We start from the raw sequence: 17,659 nt of genomic DNA, 5'->3' as shown, positions 1-17,659 counted from the left end.
ATTGGTTCAATATAGTTCAATGTGATTGTAAGGAACATTTTGAATTATAATATGAAAATGAGGCTAAAAATGTATATGATTTATTGCATTTGACTTTTATATAGTTGTGAAATATTTATTTTAAAAAATTAGTTCCAGAAAAACTGAAAAAAAAATACATATGTACAGAGGGATATATACTACATTTTAGTAAGTTCTACAGTTAAATAGTTTTGATGTGAGCCACATACAAAAATCGTAGAAATCTAGCACATGCACGATTCACATGTATGTATACTACATTTTCCTCCTGAATTTATAGTGCATGTAAAAAAATCATGACTAAAAATATAAAAACAAGTTTGTTTCAAAAAAGCTTAAAAAATTTACACATGTAGATACGGATGTATGCCACTTTTTTTCTGGGATAGGGACGTATACTGCATGCTAATAAAGTTTCATGTTAAAATATATTTTGATATGATCTATAAAAAGATCATGAATTTCTTGCACATTATAGGCTCAAATCCACGATAGGAGTCCATGATTTTTGTTGTGTATCTCGAACGCATTTCATTATGGAAATTTACATAAATGAAATATATAGCCTCTGGTCAAATTTACACAACAAAAATCATGGAGTCCTATCGTGGATTTGAGCCTATAATGTGCTACACATCCCTCTGTACATATGTATGTTTTTTCAGTTTTCAATTTTTTTCGTAATTTTCAAACTTAAAAGGTTCGTTTTTATTTTGCAAAATTTAGGGCTCCATATAAGCCCAGGAGCCCAAAATCGAAAGGGTCTCACTTTACGGGCCCAACTGACCCAAAGTCCAAACCGTTCAGTGCATTCTAGACCAGCAGGAGAGTTCCTCGGTCGGTCTCTAGCCGACTCGTGTCTTCCACCTCATTCTCGATCCTCACGAACTCGCCACGTGTCGAACTGTCACCCACCCACCTCGTCCTCCTGCTCCGGCAACTCTCTCGACGCTCCCAGCGCGAGCATCCTGCTATAAGAACCACCGCCGCAGAGCCGCCATGACCAACGGAACGAAACGGGGGAAGAAAAACAGTACACGAGCACGATGGCCACAGCACGAGCGCTCCGTCTCTTCGCCTCGAGCTCGCCAGCGACCCGGCGCAGCCTGCTAGGCGCGCACGGCCGCGCGCTGTCCGCGTCGTCTCAAGCCAGCGGCGCGGGCGATCCCGCCGTGCACTCTGGCGACCCGCCGAGCGACGACTACGCCGAGGGGCCCCCGAAGTTCTCCGGCGCGGAGGAAGCCACCTCGGGCGGCCACGACAAGCACCCGTCATCGGCGAAGGCGACGCGTCCGACGGAGGCGTCCGCGAAGGAGCGGGTCCCGCCGTTCACCCCCTCGGGGAAGCTCGGGTCGCAGGAGCTGGCGGACCCGGCGGCAGGGTCCACGTTCACGCAGAGGCGCCGGTGGTCCTCCAAGCCCGCCGGCAGCGACCCGCTCGGCGACGCGACGCCCGGGGACGAGGAGGCGGCGGCGAGGAAGGTGCGGGAGGAGGACCGGGAGTACTACCGGATGCACAAGCCGTCGCCGCTGGCCGAGGTGGAGTTCGCGGATACGAGGAAGCCGGTGACGCGCGCCACGGACGGCGGCGCCGAGGACCGGCTCGAGCAGGACGTGCCGGGGACCATGGTGGAGGACACCGCGGACGCGTCGCTGGCCCGGGCCGAGGCCATGTTCCGCGAGGCGGCTTCGCGCGGCAACCCCGCGTGGCCGCACTCCCGCGCGCTCGCCGCCATGCTGGCCCGGCAAGGCGGAGAGGGGGCCGATGGCGCCGGCGGCGCCGCGCCCTGGGGAAGCTAAGCTGGTTCGTGTCTGGCTCGCGTGACCGTGGCGCGCGCGCGCGGCACTGACGCTCCTGTAAGGATAGGAGTGGAGTGTAGAATATAGGTCGCTACAATCGTGTAAAATAGAAGCAGTACCACTGAATAAAGTTTGCCAGAGAATGTAAATATGCTGGCTTGATGTTAATTTCTTTTTGCAACTGCAAGTGTGTACATTCCGGGTCATGGCTCATCGCCTATCTCGACTAGTTCACAGCTGCGCCTTGCTTTCTGCTACTTCGCACCATGGTGGTACAAAACTAACCTATGTAAAACCCATCGACCTAAGGTCAGCTTCAGCCTTCAGAGTAGTTTGCTGCCTTCACTCTTCTGAACCAAAATTTGGAAAGAAGACGGTATAGCTTCCAGAGTTCAAACGTTGGCCTGGAGAATTCTTAGAAAAGCACTCCCAACAGGCATGAGGGCACTCTTCTGAACCAAAATTTGGAAAGAAGACGGTATCGCTTCCAGAGTTCAAACGTTGGCCTGGAGAATTCTTCTTCCAACAGGCATGAGGGCAGGTAAATACTCCTCATATCAGCAAACATCGTGCAGGTAAATACTCCTCATATACTCCATCCGTTTCAAAATAGATGACCCAACTTTGTACTACAAAGTTGGGTTATTTTGGAACGGAGGGAGTAGCTAACCAGGAGGAAGACGACGTGCATTTGTTTTTCACTTGCTTGCTCAAAGCCAAGAACTGGCATCATTAAAACCAAAGATCTTACTCAAAACCAAGAAGAGATTTCAAAAACAGGTTCCGCTTCACAACAAAACCAGAGTGAAGTGGATGAACAACAACACAGTGCAGGATCAGCTGAACCCACAAGATACATGGTCTTCTCCAAACACTTCACGTATCAGCAGCAGGAATAGTAGTGAAAATCACCGTTACAAACAGAAGCTCTTGCTCTACAAACAACCGCTCAGATAACTAGGAAATCACATTCCATGTTGGCAATCAAGTCTGGCTAAAGCTTGCAGGAAGAATTCATTTTTTAAAACAGAGGCAAAAGATTTGCCTCATTCAAATACACGACATGCTAATTACTCTCGCGATACCATGTTTCGTAGTTTCTTAGCACCCGAAATGACCCAAAGCTAATTACATCAAGGACCATTTTTAGAAGGATTAGCAGCGAACGGCCTGGTCTTCCTGCGACTTCCTGCTCGGCTTTGCCCGGTGCATAGTGATGCCTTCTTCGGTCTTCTCCATCGGTGTGCGCCTGCTCGTGCCCCGTGCTCCGTGCTGCCACTGCTGGCTTGGTGCTCGTCTGGTTGGTCCTCTGTGGTCCGCTGGTCAGCTCCGTCTGCTTCTCCTACGGCAGCTGAACACCTTGAGTTGGGCTTTGTGATAGCTATTCTGCTGTTCGCCGGTGCGGCACTCATCGAGCCTGGGTGAAAGGGTTGTGGCCTTTTGCGACGGTGGAGACAGCTCAAGTGTAGCCCATGTTTGGCCTGTGGATGCAGCCGGCGCTCGATGCTTCTTCAATGTGGCCCTCCTTCCGTGTTCTTAGTTGGCTAGTTGGTGTAGGCGTAGTGCTGGGCGTCGGCATCAGTGTTTCTGCTGTTGCCATTGTGTTGTTCCACCTAGTGCCTTGTATCTTTCTTTCCGCTTTCCTTTGCATTTCATCTGTATCATGGTGCCTTTGTAATCCTGGCCGGTTGATGGCTTTGTTAATTCAAAGTTGGGCTAGGTTCGAGCTCTTCTCGGGCTCGGCCGGCACCTTTTCTCTAAAAAGGCACACTTGTGGCGGAAGACCCGAGCGTTTCTCTTGTTTCAAACAGTCCAAGAAACGACCATGGTGCGGGAGAACGAATGTTTCTCTCTTTTCAAACGGTCCAAGAAACGAGCATGGTGCGGGAGGCCATAGCTCGTTTATCAGGATTTTGCATGCCGGTTCTCTTGTCCCACCAGTCCTTGACGGGCTCCTCTAAGTGTGTGTGCAAGACCCTGTTTCTCGATGATCAATCTCCAGAGCCTAATAGTGTAACGACACTTGAAGAAAAGGTGAGCGCTCATTTCTTGCTCTCTTTTGCAAAGTTGGCATAGGCTCATGCACTTTAGAAACCAAGCATTCTCTTTTAGGGCCTCATGCACTTTTCAGTTCTTTCTCCTCGAGGCATCAAATATTAGTGGGGCAATGTCCTTAGGTTTGCGCCCAAGCAACCAAGGTGAGTCCCAAATTGGCGTTTGGTGCCATTCCCCGCAGTGATCGTGGGGGAGGCATAGAAGAAATTAAGGTCGTCCTCAGTGCATGGGTTTTTACCAAGCCCCATCCATAGTTTGTTTGGCTCCTCCAAATCATACCACAGCCATCTTAACCGCAAGGCACATGCAAATTTTTCAATGTTGAGCACCCCGATGCCGCAGTATCAACGAGAATGAGTGAATGACACACCATTTCCTAGTTCACCTTGCACTTGGCCCCTGTCGTCTTAGCCGAGCCCGATCTGGCTAAATTCTTTCAAGTCACCAACAACTTTCAAGTTCAGGTTTATCACATCAACATGAACTTTGTCTACAGCAGATCTTGCTCTCACAAGTCTGCATCCAGGTATGACTTGTAGCAATAGTCTCCATTCAGAGGATCTATGTCCAACGCTTTTAAAGCTAGGTAATCTGCAGATGAACGATTGTAAAATTACTCATGCACATTGCTCTTAATGTTAATGATACCCTTTGTCCAAAAAAAAAGCATTGCAATCGTAGTGAGTACAATGGAACACAAACTAACCATACACTTGCATTTTTCTAAAACGACCAAATGTACATGTCATATCTGTGCTGTGCTGTAAGGACTACCAACTGATGGATCAACTATACAGATGTCACCCCCCGCCAAAAAAAAAAAAAAAAAAAAAACTATACACATGTCACGCAAGAGAAATATATGTGCCTTGGGTGAGTAGGACAGAGCAAAGCGCTGCGGCCGGATATGCGAATATGCCGAGCAGAGACAAACGCCCGAGCTGGCTTCGACGACGTCTACCTACATCTACAATTCTTCTACATGCACACGTACGTTATCGACCACGCGGACCACGGCCGTCGCCCCTCCTCGCCTTGTCTGTACTCACCCGGGCGAGGCCACGGCGGCGCGGCAGAGGGGACACGTCGAGCTGAGCCGGAGCCACGCCGCGATGCACGCCTCGTGGAACCCGTGGCCGCACCCCGGCAGCCGCCGCCCGGCCTCCCGCTCCCCGAACTCCGAGAGGCACACCGCGCACTCCTCCGGCGCGCCCCGGTGGCCCTCCTCGCCGCGCACGAACGCCGGGAGCTGCGACACCGGCGGCGCAGCGCCGCGGAGGGGCCGCGGGACCACGACGACGACGCGGACCGGGGTGGCCGCGTCGACCCGTGCGCTGGGCGCGTTCGCGGCGGCCACCTCCTTGTTGTACACCCAGACGAAGCGCCCCGCGAGGTAGAGGAAGAGGAGCACCGTGCCGGCGGCCGTCAGGCCCGTCGCGCCGGCGCCGGAGAGGCTCCTGCCGACGTGCTGCCACGGGGGGCCAGCCGGAGCGGGGGCGGGGGCGGGGGCGGAGGCAGGAGCAATGCCGTCCATGCCCGGCGACACGGCAGAGCGAGATCGTATAGGTGGCCAGTTGGGTCCGGGTTTTAAATGGGCATGAAGTGCACTGCTCTGTCTCGTCTACCGGCGGTACAAGACATCGTTTGCGTTTACGTTGTGCCGTCGTGTTCCTTTCGGATAGGTTTGGTGACAGCGCGTGGCAATCACGTTTGGGCCGTGCAGCATTCTTTCTGATTCGGAAGTCCTAAGTGATCCAAGGGAATGGAAAGATCGCGTTCTGACGCGTTCGGTTGCTCGCATTAAGCTCAACTGACGGCTCGCGCACAAAGAAATTGATCTGTTTTGGTGGTTGAGTCGCATCCAAAAGCTGGCCCACACGAAGTTTAAAGCACCATTGGTCCCGGCTCTGAGGGAACGCCGAATGGACCGTTCTTTCACAGTCAGGCCCGAGGGGTGCAACTCGAGGCACGTGGGTGTGGCGGTTGCACGCGTGAAGGCGGCCTCGAGGCGTCGCGTTGTTTTCCGATGCCGCGACATAAATTAACCTCACCTTCCCTCATTGCTCTCTCTCCTCTCCCACTTTCACACCTGCGGTGGTGATCGGCGGATCGGAGAACAACAAGGCGAGCACTGACGTTTATCATCGGCACTTCGGCAATGGCGGTAAGTCCTATTTTCACCTCCTTGCTAACGATTTTCACCTACTTGGCCCATCTTGCTCTCTGACCAGCATCGTCGGACTTGGCCTGATCCATGGCCTAGCGCAGTATGTCCGGTGACATAGGGCCTTTCACTCGGCCAGGAATCAGCGTCTTCAACTCCTTCATCGTCGCCTTCTTTACCATAGTGTCTGCCTCCTTGTGCATGTCCTTGATTCTAGTGAAGTTTGAGCACACTTCCATGATGTTCTCCAACTTGTGTGGTCACCAAGCGTCGAGCGAGCACCCGGAGAGGGTTTGCTTGCAGTGGAGGGTAAGTAGGTGGCATTTGGGTGGATAAATATAGGAGCTTTGGATGATAGGAATGAATGTTGATCTTTGAACTTCATGCTGTTCATAATGCAGATCGACACAGAGAACATGAAGGGCAAGGAGGTGGTGGCTGACGGAGAGAAGGGCAAGGAGTCGGTGTCGCCCTTGGACGATGACGTGGTGGGGGAACCCCCAACAGCAAGCGGAGGAACTATGGACACTACCATGAGCCAGTGCCAACCCACTTTGGCAAGGTACTTCACGAAGCACTTCCCCATTGGCTTGATTTCAAACTGAAGACGAACACCGAGTCGCATGGAGGGTCACCGGGTGATCAACGGCAGTGTCACCCTTGTCGGCCCCCCTTCACCGGCGTTCACCAATTACCTTCAAATTGCTAACTCCCGACACTCTTAAGGTGATCGTCTTCAACGACGACGACGTCGTGAACTACTACCTCTCTGTTGCATGATTAAAAGTGTTGATTTGGTTAAGACTATTATGCGGTGCCGGTTTGGTTTGGTTTAAAACTTCATTTATTTTGAGACCGGCCCACTTTCTATATAGGATTTTATTTACTAGTCTTTTATATTCCAACGTGTCAATCGCCAAATGCTTTGGCAATTTCCCCCGGTCCGATGAAGCAATATAATTTTAAACCAGACCTTTTGATCTTTGGTTATCGTTCTTGTGCTATCTATGTCGGTCTCTCATTTCTGTGTGTCTCCGGTAACCCACCTCTGACAAGGAGGATACCACACAACACGTGTTGCATGTAACCGGACTTCTGTTTCCTCCTAAACAAGCCCGCAACCAATCTACCTTCCCTTTCGTCACATACAGGGATGCATGCACCAATGCATATGCTCAACCAGATCCAACTGGGACAAGTATGAAAAAAACATTAAAAAAAAGGTATGAGCAACCAAGCACAGTACAAATGATCCTAGTGAGCAGAAAGAGGGATGTGCAAAAGAACAGTACCACGGATTAGATACACGCCACTTCAGTGCACTCAACCATCTCTCCATGTTTCATTTCGTGATATGATATGGAAAGAAGTAATACTTCAAGACTACACCTTCATATATTCATATCACATTCGATAGACATCATATTCCATGACTACATAAGACTGCACCTTCTCACACTTCCATGTATCACATTACATATCATATTCATGGAATACGTTCACTTTACGTCGAAACACTGAATAAGATACTCTTCCTTGATAAATAGACTACTATCGATCTGAACGCATCAAAAGAATTACCACTGCATACGATCATCATCATCAGAGCACGTAAATTTGCACGCACAGAATGAGTAAACTAGGTTCAAAAGCGCAATATAAATGTTTTAACAAACTCTGCATAAGCATCTCTGAAACATCCAACAGAACAAACACGATATGATATTTAAGGTATCTGACACGCTGACACAAACAAGATATTGCACAGAAAACAGTTCTGAACTTCTGATGTTCCAAAATTAGGCTAACCCTTAATAGTACCAGAAAGCTAAAGCTTCATGTCAGACCTTCACTTCTTGGCCTTCTTTGGTGCCCTGTAGACAAATGCAAATCAGAGAAGGTAAGATAAACGGAACAAAACACATCAACCATGTGGAGAAAGCTTTTGGAGGTACTTACGCTGCTGCCTGAGCGGGAGCTGCAGCCGCTGGTGCTGGTGCATGATCTCTCGGGCCCTGTTTGCCAGATAGTACAAGTTAGCCAAATTGTGCCAATAAAAAAAACACCGGTAATACAACAGTAGTAGCAAAATCAATCATGTATGGTAGCACTATATTCAACATTAACATCCAGCTCTGAACAGTCTGCTATCTAAGATCGACAGACAAATGTCACCATTGTAGAGTAAGCCCCGCTTATAGAGAGAGTAAAGAGGTGGAAGTCAAATGCTTAATTCTTAGGTGAGATGTGTAAACAATTAAACATCTTGTATTTCAGTAAGAATACAATGCAGGACCTCATACACAGGCAAAGTGAAAACATCATCTTACCTGAGCCAATCTCTCCTCCCTCCTGGCAATCTTCCTCTCCCTGCTTGCCTTGCTCTTGGCGCGCTTGGCCTCGAACTGGTCAGAGAGGGTCTTCTCTCTTGCCTTCTCAGCCTTGGACTTGTGGATACTCTCCATGAGGACCCTCTTGTTCTTGAACATGTTACCCTTGACCTTCAGGTACATGTCATGGTACATGTGCTTGTCGATCTTCTTGGCCTCACGGTACTTGCGCAGAAGGCGCCTGAGGACGCGCATCCTCCGCATCCACAGGATCTTGGTGGGGAGCCTAGCCTCCCTGGTACCCCTACGCTTACCTGTGCAGAGAGCAGAATCACAGGTCACAACACAATTATCTACAATAACGAATACTATCATTCCAATTAAAGTTGCAGCTTCTAACCATATCCAGAGTGACGGCCCTTCTGCTTGGCCTCATGTGCCCTCCTTGCACGAGACCTGGAGTGGATCTTCTGAGGCTTCCTGATGATGAAACCATCCTTCACCAGCTTCCGGATGTTCTGCCCTGCAAGTATTAATCAAACAATAAATCACAGTTATGCTCAGTTAGGAATCAATAGACACAGCATAATGAAGAATGAAGAGCACCAATGGATTGAAACAACAGTACAGGTACAAATTACACACAAGAGTTAAAACAAACACAAGAATGGCCTATTATAAACAAACAACATAAAACAGAAGAATGGATGTGATTGCAATAACCAGACATTTAAGTGCATGTGAACTACATGTTTATTAATACAAACCGAGGAACAGCATAAGGAGCTAGGTCCATGAGATTAACATTCACAAAACAAAGCAACAATTGAACCTTAACAGACAAGACAGCTGGTACATGAATTACAAAGGTAAAGTAACACCTAAAGCAGTACTCTGTCACTGGAAAAACATATGTGTGGAGTTATCATGGTTTAGGCTAACAGAGCAACCTGTACGGTACAATCCAACAATGATGTATTGTGTTAGTGCACATGAAGATAAATGAACACTGAAACCAGCTTCATCGTTAGAAGTTATAATTGCACGTTTAGGTAAAGGAACATCAGAACAAGCAACTCTTTTAGCTTCATCAGCAGAATAACTCACGAGTTACCATGGTTAAGCTAATGGAGAACTTATGACTCAACTTGTACTATGGATAGGTTAGTAGGGTTTACAAGTGCAAGCGGGATTTCTTAAACTAGGTTCAAACTCTTGCAGTTTACCAGTACCCCACAGAGGAAACCTATTCATCACATGAAGAGACCCCCATAATATTATACTGTATGCACAAACAATTACATTAAGCTCGAGTGGTACCAACATGGATTCGTACTACAAAATTCAGCAATTTACGCATACAAGCCAGTATATTTAACACTAAATACACTGCAAGATGCATAAACTACGCAACATAAGTTGAGAACATGCGTGCAGACTCAATCCAAACGAAGCATCTACATGAATCGACGATTCATCTGCTACCTGAGACGCCGTCCCATAGCTATCACGGTAGCTCAGCACAAAATCAAACCCATAGAGTGGTCAGCTGTATGATGTTTCGTCTAAATACTCAGCTACCCGAAGAACACGAGGCTGTTCATCCGATCTATGAGCAGGCGCAGCACAAGCAATCAGAGCTCTACCCGCCTCGAACAACCTAAACCTCGCGGATCGCCGCCTCGGCCACAGATCTACGAAACACGCGAGACAATCGAGTCGCGCGACGAGCGAGTGAGAGGGGGAGGCGCTTACGGGAGTTGGCCATGGAGATCTCGTTGACCTCATTGGGGTCGAGCCAGACCTTGCCCTTGCCGCACTTGAGGACGCTCGAGGCCAGGCGCTTCTGCAGCTTCAGCGACACCATCTTCGCCGCCGCTCTCCTCCTCCCGTCTGGTTGTGGCGCAAGGGTTGGGGAAATGCGGCGCTGGCGGCGCCTTATAGCTCTGGGGGGATTAGGGTTTCCCCTGGCTCGAGAGTTGGGCCGGGCCTTTGCTGTATGGCTCGCTTCGCTCTACCTCTTGGGCCTACGGCCGGTTGTAGCTGGTTGGCCCGTTCAGTCAGAGAGGAGGAGGATATCAGCGATGTCCGACTTTCCTTTGCTATGAAACCACGTGTCTCTAGAGAAACTTGTGAGGATAACGTGTTGGCTCATGGTAGTAGACATCTCGATCAACGGTCGAGCTCTCAACCGAGCAAGCTTGGCATGCAAGCGTCCTTTGGCAAGCAAACTTCTATCCTAGCCAAAAAGTACCGTGAAGGCTAAGTTTTGAGAAGTCAATTCAATCAAATAAGCTAATTGACCAAGAAGTCTAGCCAGTTTTCTTATGGACTGAAAAATGGATGGCTATATATATGGTCATCTTTGGGGAGAGTTATGAGGTAGAGAGATTTTGAGTACTATTTGCATGCGCGTAATGCGTATAGTTTTATGTCAACAATTTAGCTAGCTAATTAAATATGTATTATATGTGATAAAAATATGTTTAAAAACTACATCCGCATTTGAATCCAATGATATACTTTTGATGACATATAACCGATAGTATTTAGTTAGTAAAATCGATGACCTAAAATTACATGCGTGCCCTATACACCTAGACGGACGAAGTAGCTCATTTCATCTTCCACAAAAGTCCACAAATGATTCATATATAAAGGACCCACATGTTTCCCCCCTACATCTTTTTTTTATTTTTCTGGTGGTTATGGTTGTGCAATGAGTTTTAGTTGATTGGATTGTGTAATTGGTAAATGTGACGGGACAACTCAGGTGTCAAGGGCATTTCCCTCCGTAAGTGATTTTGGTGTTGATGGCAACACAATTTGCGGACTAATCATTTGTTTGAACTACAAAGGCATATTCAATAGTGGCACAAGACGGTTAGGTACCCCTATAGAAAGAAAAGATTGAAAACACAGGTTTCGACGCTTTTGTTTTTATGGTCGTAGGAAATATGTACTATTAAGAGGGGGTCCGCGTTGGAAGGTGTGGGTGGAATCAAACACGAACACACAACATATATTGCACTCACATTACCTTCCCATCAGTTTCGAGGAGAGTCTTAGATTCTACCATGATGTTGTCTTTGTACACCCGGTAGTACCGTTATGCCTTGCGATAGTATCGCTCCTCTTGCGGGAGTAGTACTCTGATGGCACCCGGGGCGTTAGTACCGTGCACTAAAGCGGCGGTACCACTCCCATGTTGGAGCGGCACTACCACTCCCAGTATCGGACCTACCACCACCGAGAGATGATTCCTCCTTTGTTTTGGCAGCGGTTGTTAGGCGGTAACACCACGGTAGTACCGACTATTTTTCAATAGCCAACACTATCGGCGTCCAGAGAGGTAGTGTCGCTCCGTCCATTATGCTACAACTCAGCTAGTGGGTTGCTAACACCGCATTCTGGTATGGAAGTACCGCTCCCTTTGTAGGAGCGGCACTACGCTAGACACTGGCACCAAGGAGGCACTGCCATGATAATACCAACTATTTTCATATAGCCAGTACTACCGCAATTTGGAGCAATAGTATGGCTCAGGCTTTCGCGTTGCAACTTGAAGGGGCCTTTGGTGGAGCTATGTAGTCGATACTACCACTTAGTTCAAAACTTGACATAATGGTTGGATTTGGGAGAGCTATATAAGGAGGAGTTTCTTCCTCCTTTATTCTTACCTCTTGCCTCTTTCTCTCCTCCATTGTTGCCAAAAGCGAAATATTGCCCGATCTTGCTCCCTAGCAACTCAAACTTGTTGATCTTCTAGGATTTGAGGGACACGAGCTATTTCTAGGCTTCCAACAAAGGAAATTCGACACCCCTCTACTTTATCGTATGGATCTTGTTATTGTTGGGTGTTTGTGCACCCTAGATGGAATAGGTCATCTCGAAACCACAATCCATTTGGTGTTGGAGCCTCCAATTAAGTTGTGCAGTCTGCCTCAACCTTGATTGTAAAGGTTCTGGTTGCTGTCTTTCAAGGGCACCGCATAGTGGAATATGACACCTTGCATTGTGCGAGGGCGCGAGGAGAATAGGGTGAGCCATTGTGGTGCTTGGTGAACTACGTCAACGTCTTACTTGCGGCTACTTCTTATCTCTACTTATTTATTACAAGCTTGCTTTAATTTGTATCTGTACTAACTTGTTGTTGTAGTTGAGCTTGTCATGTAGGTTGTTCACCTAGTTGCTTATCTAGATAACCTATTTTTTGTTGTTTCCCTAAAATTGAAAAAAATGTTCGTCTCATATTCACCCCACCCCACCCCTCCAGTCAACCATCTTGATCCTTTCGATTGATATCAGATCCTCTTCTCTTTATTAAGGGCTTGATCGCCTAAAGAGTATGGTTGCCACAGAGGAATGGAAAGGCGAAATCCTTGCTGACGTGGATAGTACTTCGATCACTTGAGATGAGCTGAATGAAACAATGACTTCACTTAATACATCTGTGGTGGACAAAGTACAAGACATGTTGGATAAATTCCTATTAGGCATGTCTAATACCATCACTACTTCTGAGAAAAATGGTGGATGTTATTCCATTGGAATCAGATGCTAACTCCTCCAAGGAGGGGGGTAGTGGTTTGACGCCTGACCCTTCACAAGGGAAAAATGGGTCGGGTGCTCATTCCGCGTTACTCCCCACCAATTGTCTATGGTGGCACAGTTCCCTCACCTTGTATCACTCACCTCGGCACGCCTCCTCAATTAGATACTTCTAATTTTACTAACTTGGTTTTGCTTATGTAGTCTCATATTAGTACTTCTTCGACGCAAATTGGGAGAATCATTGAAGAAGGGTTCAAACTCTACGATCCAAGAGAAAACTTGACTCCAAGAGAAGAAGTGGACAAGAAACTCAATGTGTTTGATTTGTTCATCATTCATAAACCTCTGTCATCCGAGCATCTTCCCCACATCTGTCCCTTTGTGACCGCAAAGGATGCTTGAGACCACCTGAACACTTTGTTGAACGATAGCTTGAGCATTCAATACTCCAAGTTTGATGGCATTCAAGATGAAGTCGATGAGTTTGTCATGAACAAGGATGAGACCCCAGAAGAGCTTTATAGTACGTTAACGGATCTTGCAGTCTCTCTAAGGGATAATGGGAGCAGGGGCATGGATGACAGTTCGATCAAGTGCAAGTTTCTTAAGGCGATCATGACTTCCAACAAGAGCACTTCTTCTATGATTCACCAAAGACTGGACTTCCACACCATGTCGTCCAATGATGTGTTGGATGAGTTCATCTCCCTGGGAATCTTGGGATAGACCGCCAACAACGCTCTCGCTCGTGCCCATCGAGTGAAGAAGCCCAACCTAGCTTTGAAGGCCAAAGTGGTCACTTAAATTACTTAGAATGGTTGTCGTAGTAGCATGTGTGAAGTATTCGAGTGGGAGTAGGTCTTGATGGTTAAAACAAAGGTTTTGTTCTTGTAGATAAATAATTTAGAACATTTGCTCTACCAAGACTTATCTTGGGACTTGTTTTAAAAAGAAGGTGACGTTAACAAAGAATAAACATGCATATGGGAAGTCTCTAGAAAGACTAGGTGTTGAGAAAAAAATGTAGAGAAGATGATATTAGTGATACTCAACCCCTTAGTGTTAATTTTGATAGATTTAATAGTACTTATGGATAGAGTTTTACAGAAGAACGCAGTTGAAAGGTGATCGAGATTATGTCAAAATCTGGTTTACATTTCTATACATGGTGCTTCAACTTCTCGCTAGTGCCATGGCCTTGTCACTATATGTGTGTTCACGCGCGTAAATGTGATTTCATCACCTCTTTTGATGTTATGCCGAGAACTCCATTGGGCAATGAACGATCCACCTGAGTTTCGCCTTGGATTTCAGCTATGAGTTGTTAACGTTCGTAGTGTAACACTACAGAGTGTTGGGGAACGCAGTATTTCAAAAAATTTACCTACGATCACGCAAGATCTATCTATGTGATGCATAGCAACGAGCGGGAGAGTGTGTCCACGTACCCTCGTAGACCGAAAGCGGAAGCGTTAAGTAACGCGGTTGATGTAGTTGGACGTCTTCGCGATCCAACCGATCAAGTACCGAACGCACGGCACCTCCGCGATCTGCACACGTTCAGCTCGGTGACGTCCCTCGTACTCTTGATCCAGCTGAGGCCGAGGGAGAGTTTCCTCAGCACGACGGCGTGATGATGGTGATGATGAAGTTACCAACGCAGGGCTTCGCCTAAGCACTACAACGATATGACCGAGGTGGATATCTGTGGAGAGGGGCACCGCACACGGCTAAAACAACTGTTGACTTGTGTGTCTATGGGGTGCCCCTTCCCCCATATATAAAGGAGGGGAGGAGGAGAGGGTCGGCCCTCATAGGGCGCACCCAAGGGGGGAGTCCTACTCCTAGTAGGAGTAGGTTCCCCCCTTCCTAGTTGGAGTAGGAGAAGAAGGAAGAGGGAGAGGGAGAGAAGGAAAGGGGGGCCGGCCCCCACCCCAATTCGGATTGGGCTTGGGGGCGCCCTCCACCTGGCCGCCTCCTCCTCTCTTCCACTAAGGCCCAGTAAGGCCCATTGACTCCCCGGGGGGTTCCGATAACCTCCCGGTACTCCAGAAAATGCCCGAACTCATCCGGAACCATTCCGGTGTCCAAACATAGCCTTCCAATATATCGATCTTTATGTCTCGACCATTTCGAGGCTCCTCGTCATGTCCGTGATCACATCCGGGACTCCGAACTACCTTCGGTACATCAAAACACATAAACTCATAATATCGATCATCATCGAACGTTAAGCGTGTGGACCCTACGGGTTCGAGAACTATGTAGACATGACCGAGACTCATCTCCGGTCAATAACCAATAGCGGAACATGGATGCTCATATTGGCTCCCACATATTCTACGAAGATCTTTATCGGTCAAACCGCATAACAACATACGTTGTTCCCTTTGTCATCGGTATGTTACTTGCCCGAGATTCGATCGTCGGTATCTCAATACCTAGTTCAATCTCGTTACCGGCAAGTCTCTTTACTCATTCCGTAATGCATCATCACGTAACTAACTCATTAGTCACATTGCTTGCAAGGCTTATAGTGATGTGCATTACCGAGAGGGCCCAGAGATACCTCTCCGACAATCGGAGTGACAAATCCTAATCTCGATCTATGCCAACTCAACAAACACCATCGGAGACACCTATAGAGCATCTTTATAGTCACCCAGTTACGTTGTGACGTTTGATAGCACACTAAGTGTTCCTCCGGTATTCGGGAGTTGCATAATCTCATAGTCATAGGAACATGTATAAGTCATGAAGAAAGCAATAGCAACAAACTAAACAATCATCGTGCTAAGCTAACGGATGGGTCTTGTCAATCACATCATTCTCTAATGATGTGATCCCGTTCATCACATGACAACTCATGTCTATGGCTAGGAAACTTAACCATCTTTGATCAACGAGCTAGTCAAGTAGAGGCATACTAGTGACACTTTGTTTGTCTATGTATTCACACATGTACTAAGTTTCCGGCTAATACAATTCTAGCATGAATAATAAACATTTATCATGATATAAGGAAATATAAATAACATATTTATTATTTCCTCTAGGGCATATTTCCTTCAGTCTCCCACTTGCACTAGAGTCAGTAATCTAGATTACACAGTAATGATTCTAACACCCATGGTGTCTTGGTGCTGATCATGTTTTGCTCGTGAGAGAGGCTTAGTCAACGGGTCTGCAACATTCAGATCCGTATGTATCTTGCAAATCTCTATGTCTCCCTCCTTGACTTGATCGCGGATGGAATTTAAGCATCTCTTGATGTGCTTGGTTCTCTTGTGAAATCTGGATTCCTTTGCCAAGGCAATTGTACCAGTATTGTCACAAAAGATTTTCATTGGACCTGATGCACTAGGTATGACACCTAGATCGGATATGAACTCCTTCATCCAGACTCCTTCATTTGCTGCTTCCGAAGCAGCTATGTACTCCGCTTCACAGGTAGATTCCGCCACGACGCTTTGCTTAGAACAACACCAACTGACAGCTCCACCGTTCAATATAAATACGTATCCGGTTTGTGACTTAGAGTCATCCGGATCAGTGCCAAAAGCTTTCATCGACGCAACCATTTATGACGAGCACTTTGTGTGACGCCCCCGATTCAATCGTACACTAATCATGCACGCAAACGTGTATGATCAAGATCAGGGACTCACGGGAAGATATCGCAACACAACTCTAAAACATAAATAAGTCATACAAGCATCATAATACAAGCCAGGGGCCTCGAGGGCTCGAATACAAGTGCTCGATCATAGACGAGTCAGCGGAAGCAACAATATCTGAGTACAGACATAAGTTAAACAAGTTTGCCTTAAGAAAGCTAGCACAAACTGGGATACAGATCGAAAGAGGCGCAGGCCTCCTGCCTGGGATCCTCCTAAACTACTCCTGGTCGTCGTCAGCGGGCTGCACGTAGTAGTAGGCACCTCCGGTGTAGTAGGAGTCATCGTCGGCGGTGGCGTCTGGCTCCTGGGCTCCAGCATCTGGTTGCGACAACCAGGTAGAAAGGAAAGGGGGAAAAGAGGGAGAAAAGCAATCGTGAGTACTCATCCAAAGTACTCTCAAGCAAGGAGCCACACTACATATGCATGGGTATATGTGTAAAGGGCCATATCGATGGACTGAACTGCAGAATGCCAGAATAAGAGGGGGATAGCTAATCCTGTCAAAGACTACGCTTCAGGCCACGTCCATCTTGCAGCATGTAGAAGAGAGTAGATGGTAAGTTCACCAAGTAGCATCGCATAGCATAAACCTACCCGGCGATCCCCTCCTCGTCGCCCTGTTAGAGAGCGATCACCGGGTTATATCTGGCACTTGGAAGGGTGTGTTTTATTAAGTATCCGGTTCTAGTTGTCATAAGGTCAAGGTACAACTCCGGGTCGTCCTTTTACCGAGGGACACGACTATTCGAATAGATAAACTTCCCTGCAGGGGTGCACCACATAACCCAACACGCTCGGTCCCTTTTGGCTGGACACACTTTTTTGGGTCATGCCCGGCCGCGGAAGATCAACACGTCGTAGCCCTACCTAGGCACAACAGAGAGGTCAGCACGCCGGTCTAAATCCTATGCGCGCAGGGGTCTGGGCCCATCGCCCATTGCACACCTGCACGTTGCGTACGCGGCCGGAAGCAGACCTAGCCCCCTTACTACAAGTGCGAGCTTACGGTCCAATGCGGCGCGTGCCGCTCAGTCGCTGACGTCACGAAGGCTTCGG

General features: G+C 47.7%; 2 protein-coding genes across 3 annotated transcripts; one reads left to right on the top strand and one right to left on the bottom strand.

Annotated features, from left to right (window-relative positions):
* The first annotated feature begins 1,024 nt into the window (after nucleotides 1–1,024).
* On the top strand, nucleotides 1,025–1,988 carry LOC109781252 (uncharacterized). The gene has a single exon (XM_020339854.4). It carries the CDS (start codon nucleotides 1,068–1,070, stop codon nucleotides 1,818–1,820), a length of 753 nt encoding a protein of 250 aa, XP_020195443.1. The 5' UTR covers nucleotides 1,025–1,067; the 3' UTR covers nucleotides 1,821–1,988.
* Nucleotides 1,989–7,670: 5,682 nt separating this feature from the next.
* LOC109781259 (large ribosomal subunit protein eL19y) lies at nucleotides 7,671–10,385 on the bottom strand. 2 transcript variants are annotated; one of them, XM_020339864.2, is made up of 5 exons: nucleotides 10,125–10,385; nucleotides 8,770–8,892; nucleotides 8,372–8,683; nucleotides 7,999–8,057; nucleotides 7,671–7,913 (listed from the first exon to the last, which is right to left on the bottom strand). In XM_020339864.2, exons 1-5 carry the CDS (start codon nucleotides 10,234–10,236, stop codon nucleotides 7,881–7,883), a joined length of 639 nt encoding a protein of 212 aa, XP_020195453.1. In that variant the 5' UTR covers nucleotides 10,237–10,385; the 3' UTR covers nucleotides 7,671–7,880. The 2 variants fall into 2 exon arrangements, with proteins under 2 accessions (XP_020195453.1, XP_020195452.1); XM_020339863.2 differs by having other exon boundaries at nucleotides 7,999–8,054; nucleotides 8,370–8,683; nucleotides 10,125–10,384.
* Between the last annotated feature and the right edge of the window lie 7,274 nt (nucleotides 10,386–17,659).

Source organism: Aegilops tauschii, chromosome 2 (assembly GCF_002575655.3).
Source record: "Aegilops tauschii subsp. strangulata cultivar AL8/78 chromosome 2, Aet v6.0, whole genome shotgun sequence".
In the NCBI taxonomy this organism is placed as follows: Eukaryota; Viridiplantae; Streptophyta; class Magnoliopsida; order Poales; family Poaceae; genus Aegilops; species Aegilops tauschii.
Note: the sequence above shows the minus strand (reverse complement) of the source record. Positions and strands in the feature narration are given on the sequence as shown.

Coding starts and splice junctions, on each gene's coding strand:
- LOC109781252 (XM_020339854.4), top strand. CDS start 1,068: ATGGCCACAGCACGAGCGCTCCGTCTCTTCGCCTCGAGCTCGCCAGCG.
- LOC109781259 (XM_020339864.2), bottom strand. CDS start 10,236: ATGGTGTCGCTGAAGCTGCAGAAGCGCCTGGCCTCGAGCGTCCTCAAG. Junction 8,684..8,769: donor GGGCCGTCACTCTGGATATG/GTTAGAAGCTGC, acceptor CTCTCTGCACAG/GTAAGCGTAGGGGTACCAGG. Junction 8,058..8,371: donor GAGGGAGGAGAGATTGGCTC/AGGTAAGATGAT, acceptor CTATCTGGCAAA/CAGGGCCCGAGAGATCATGC.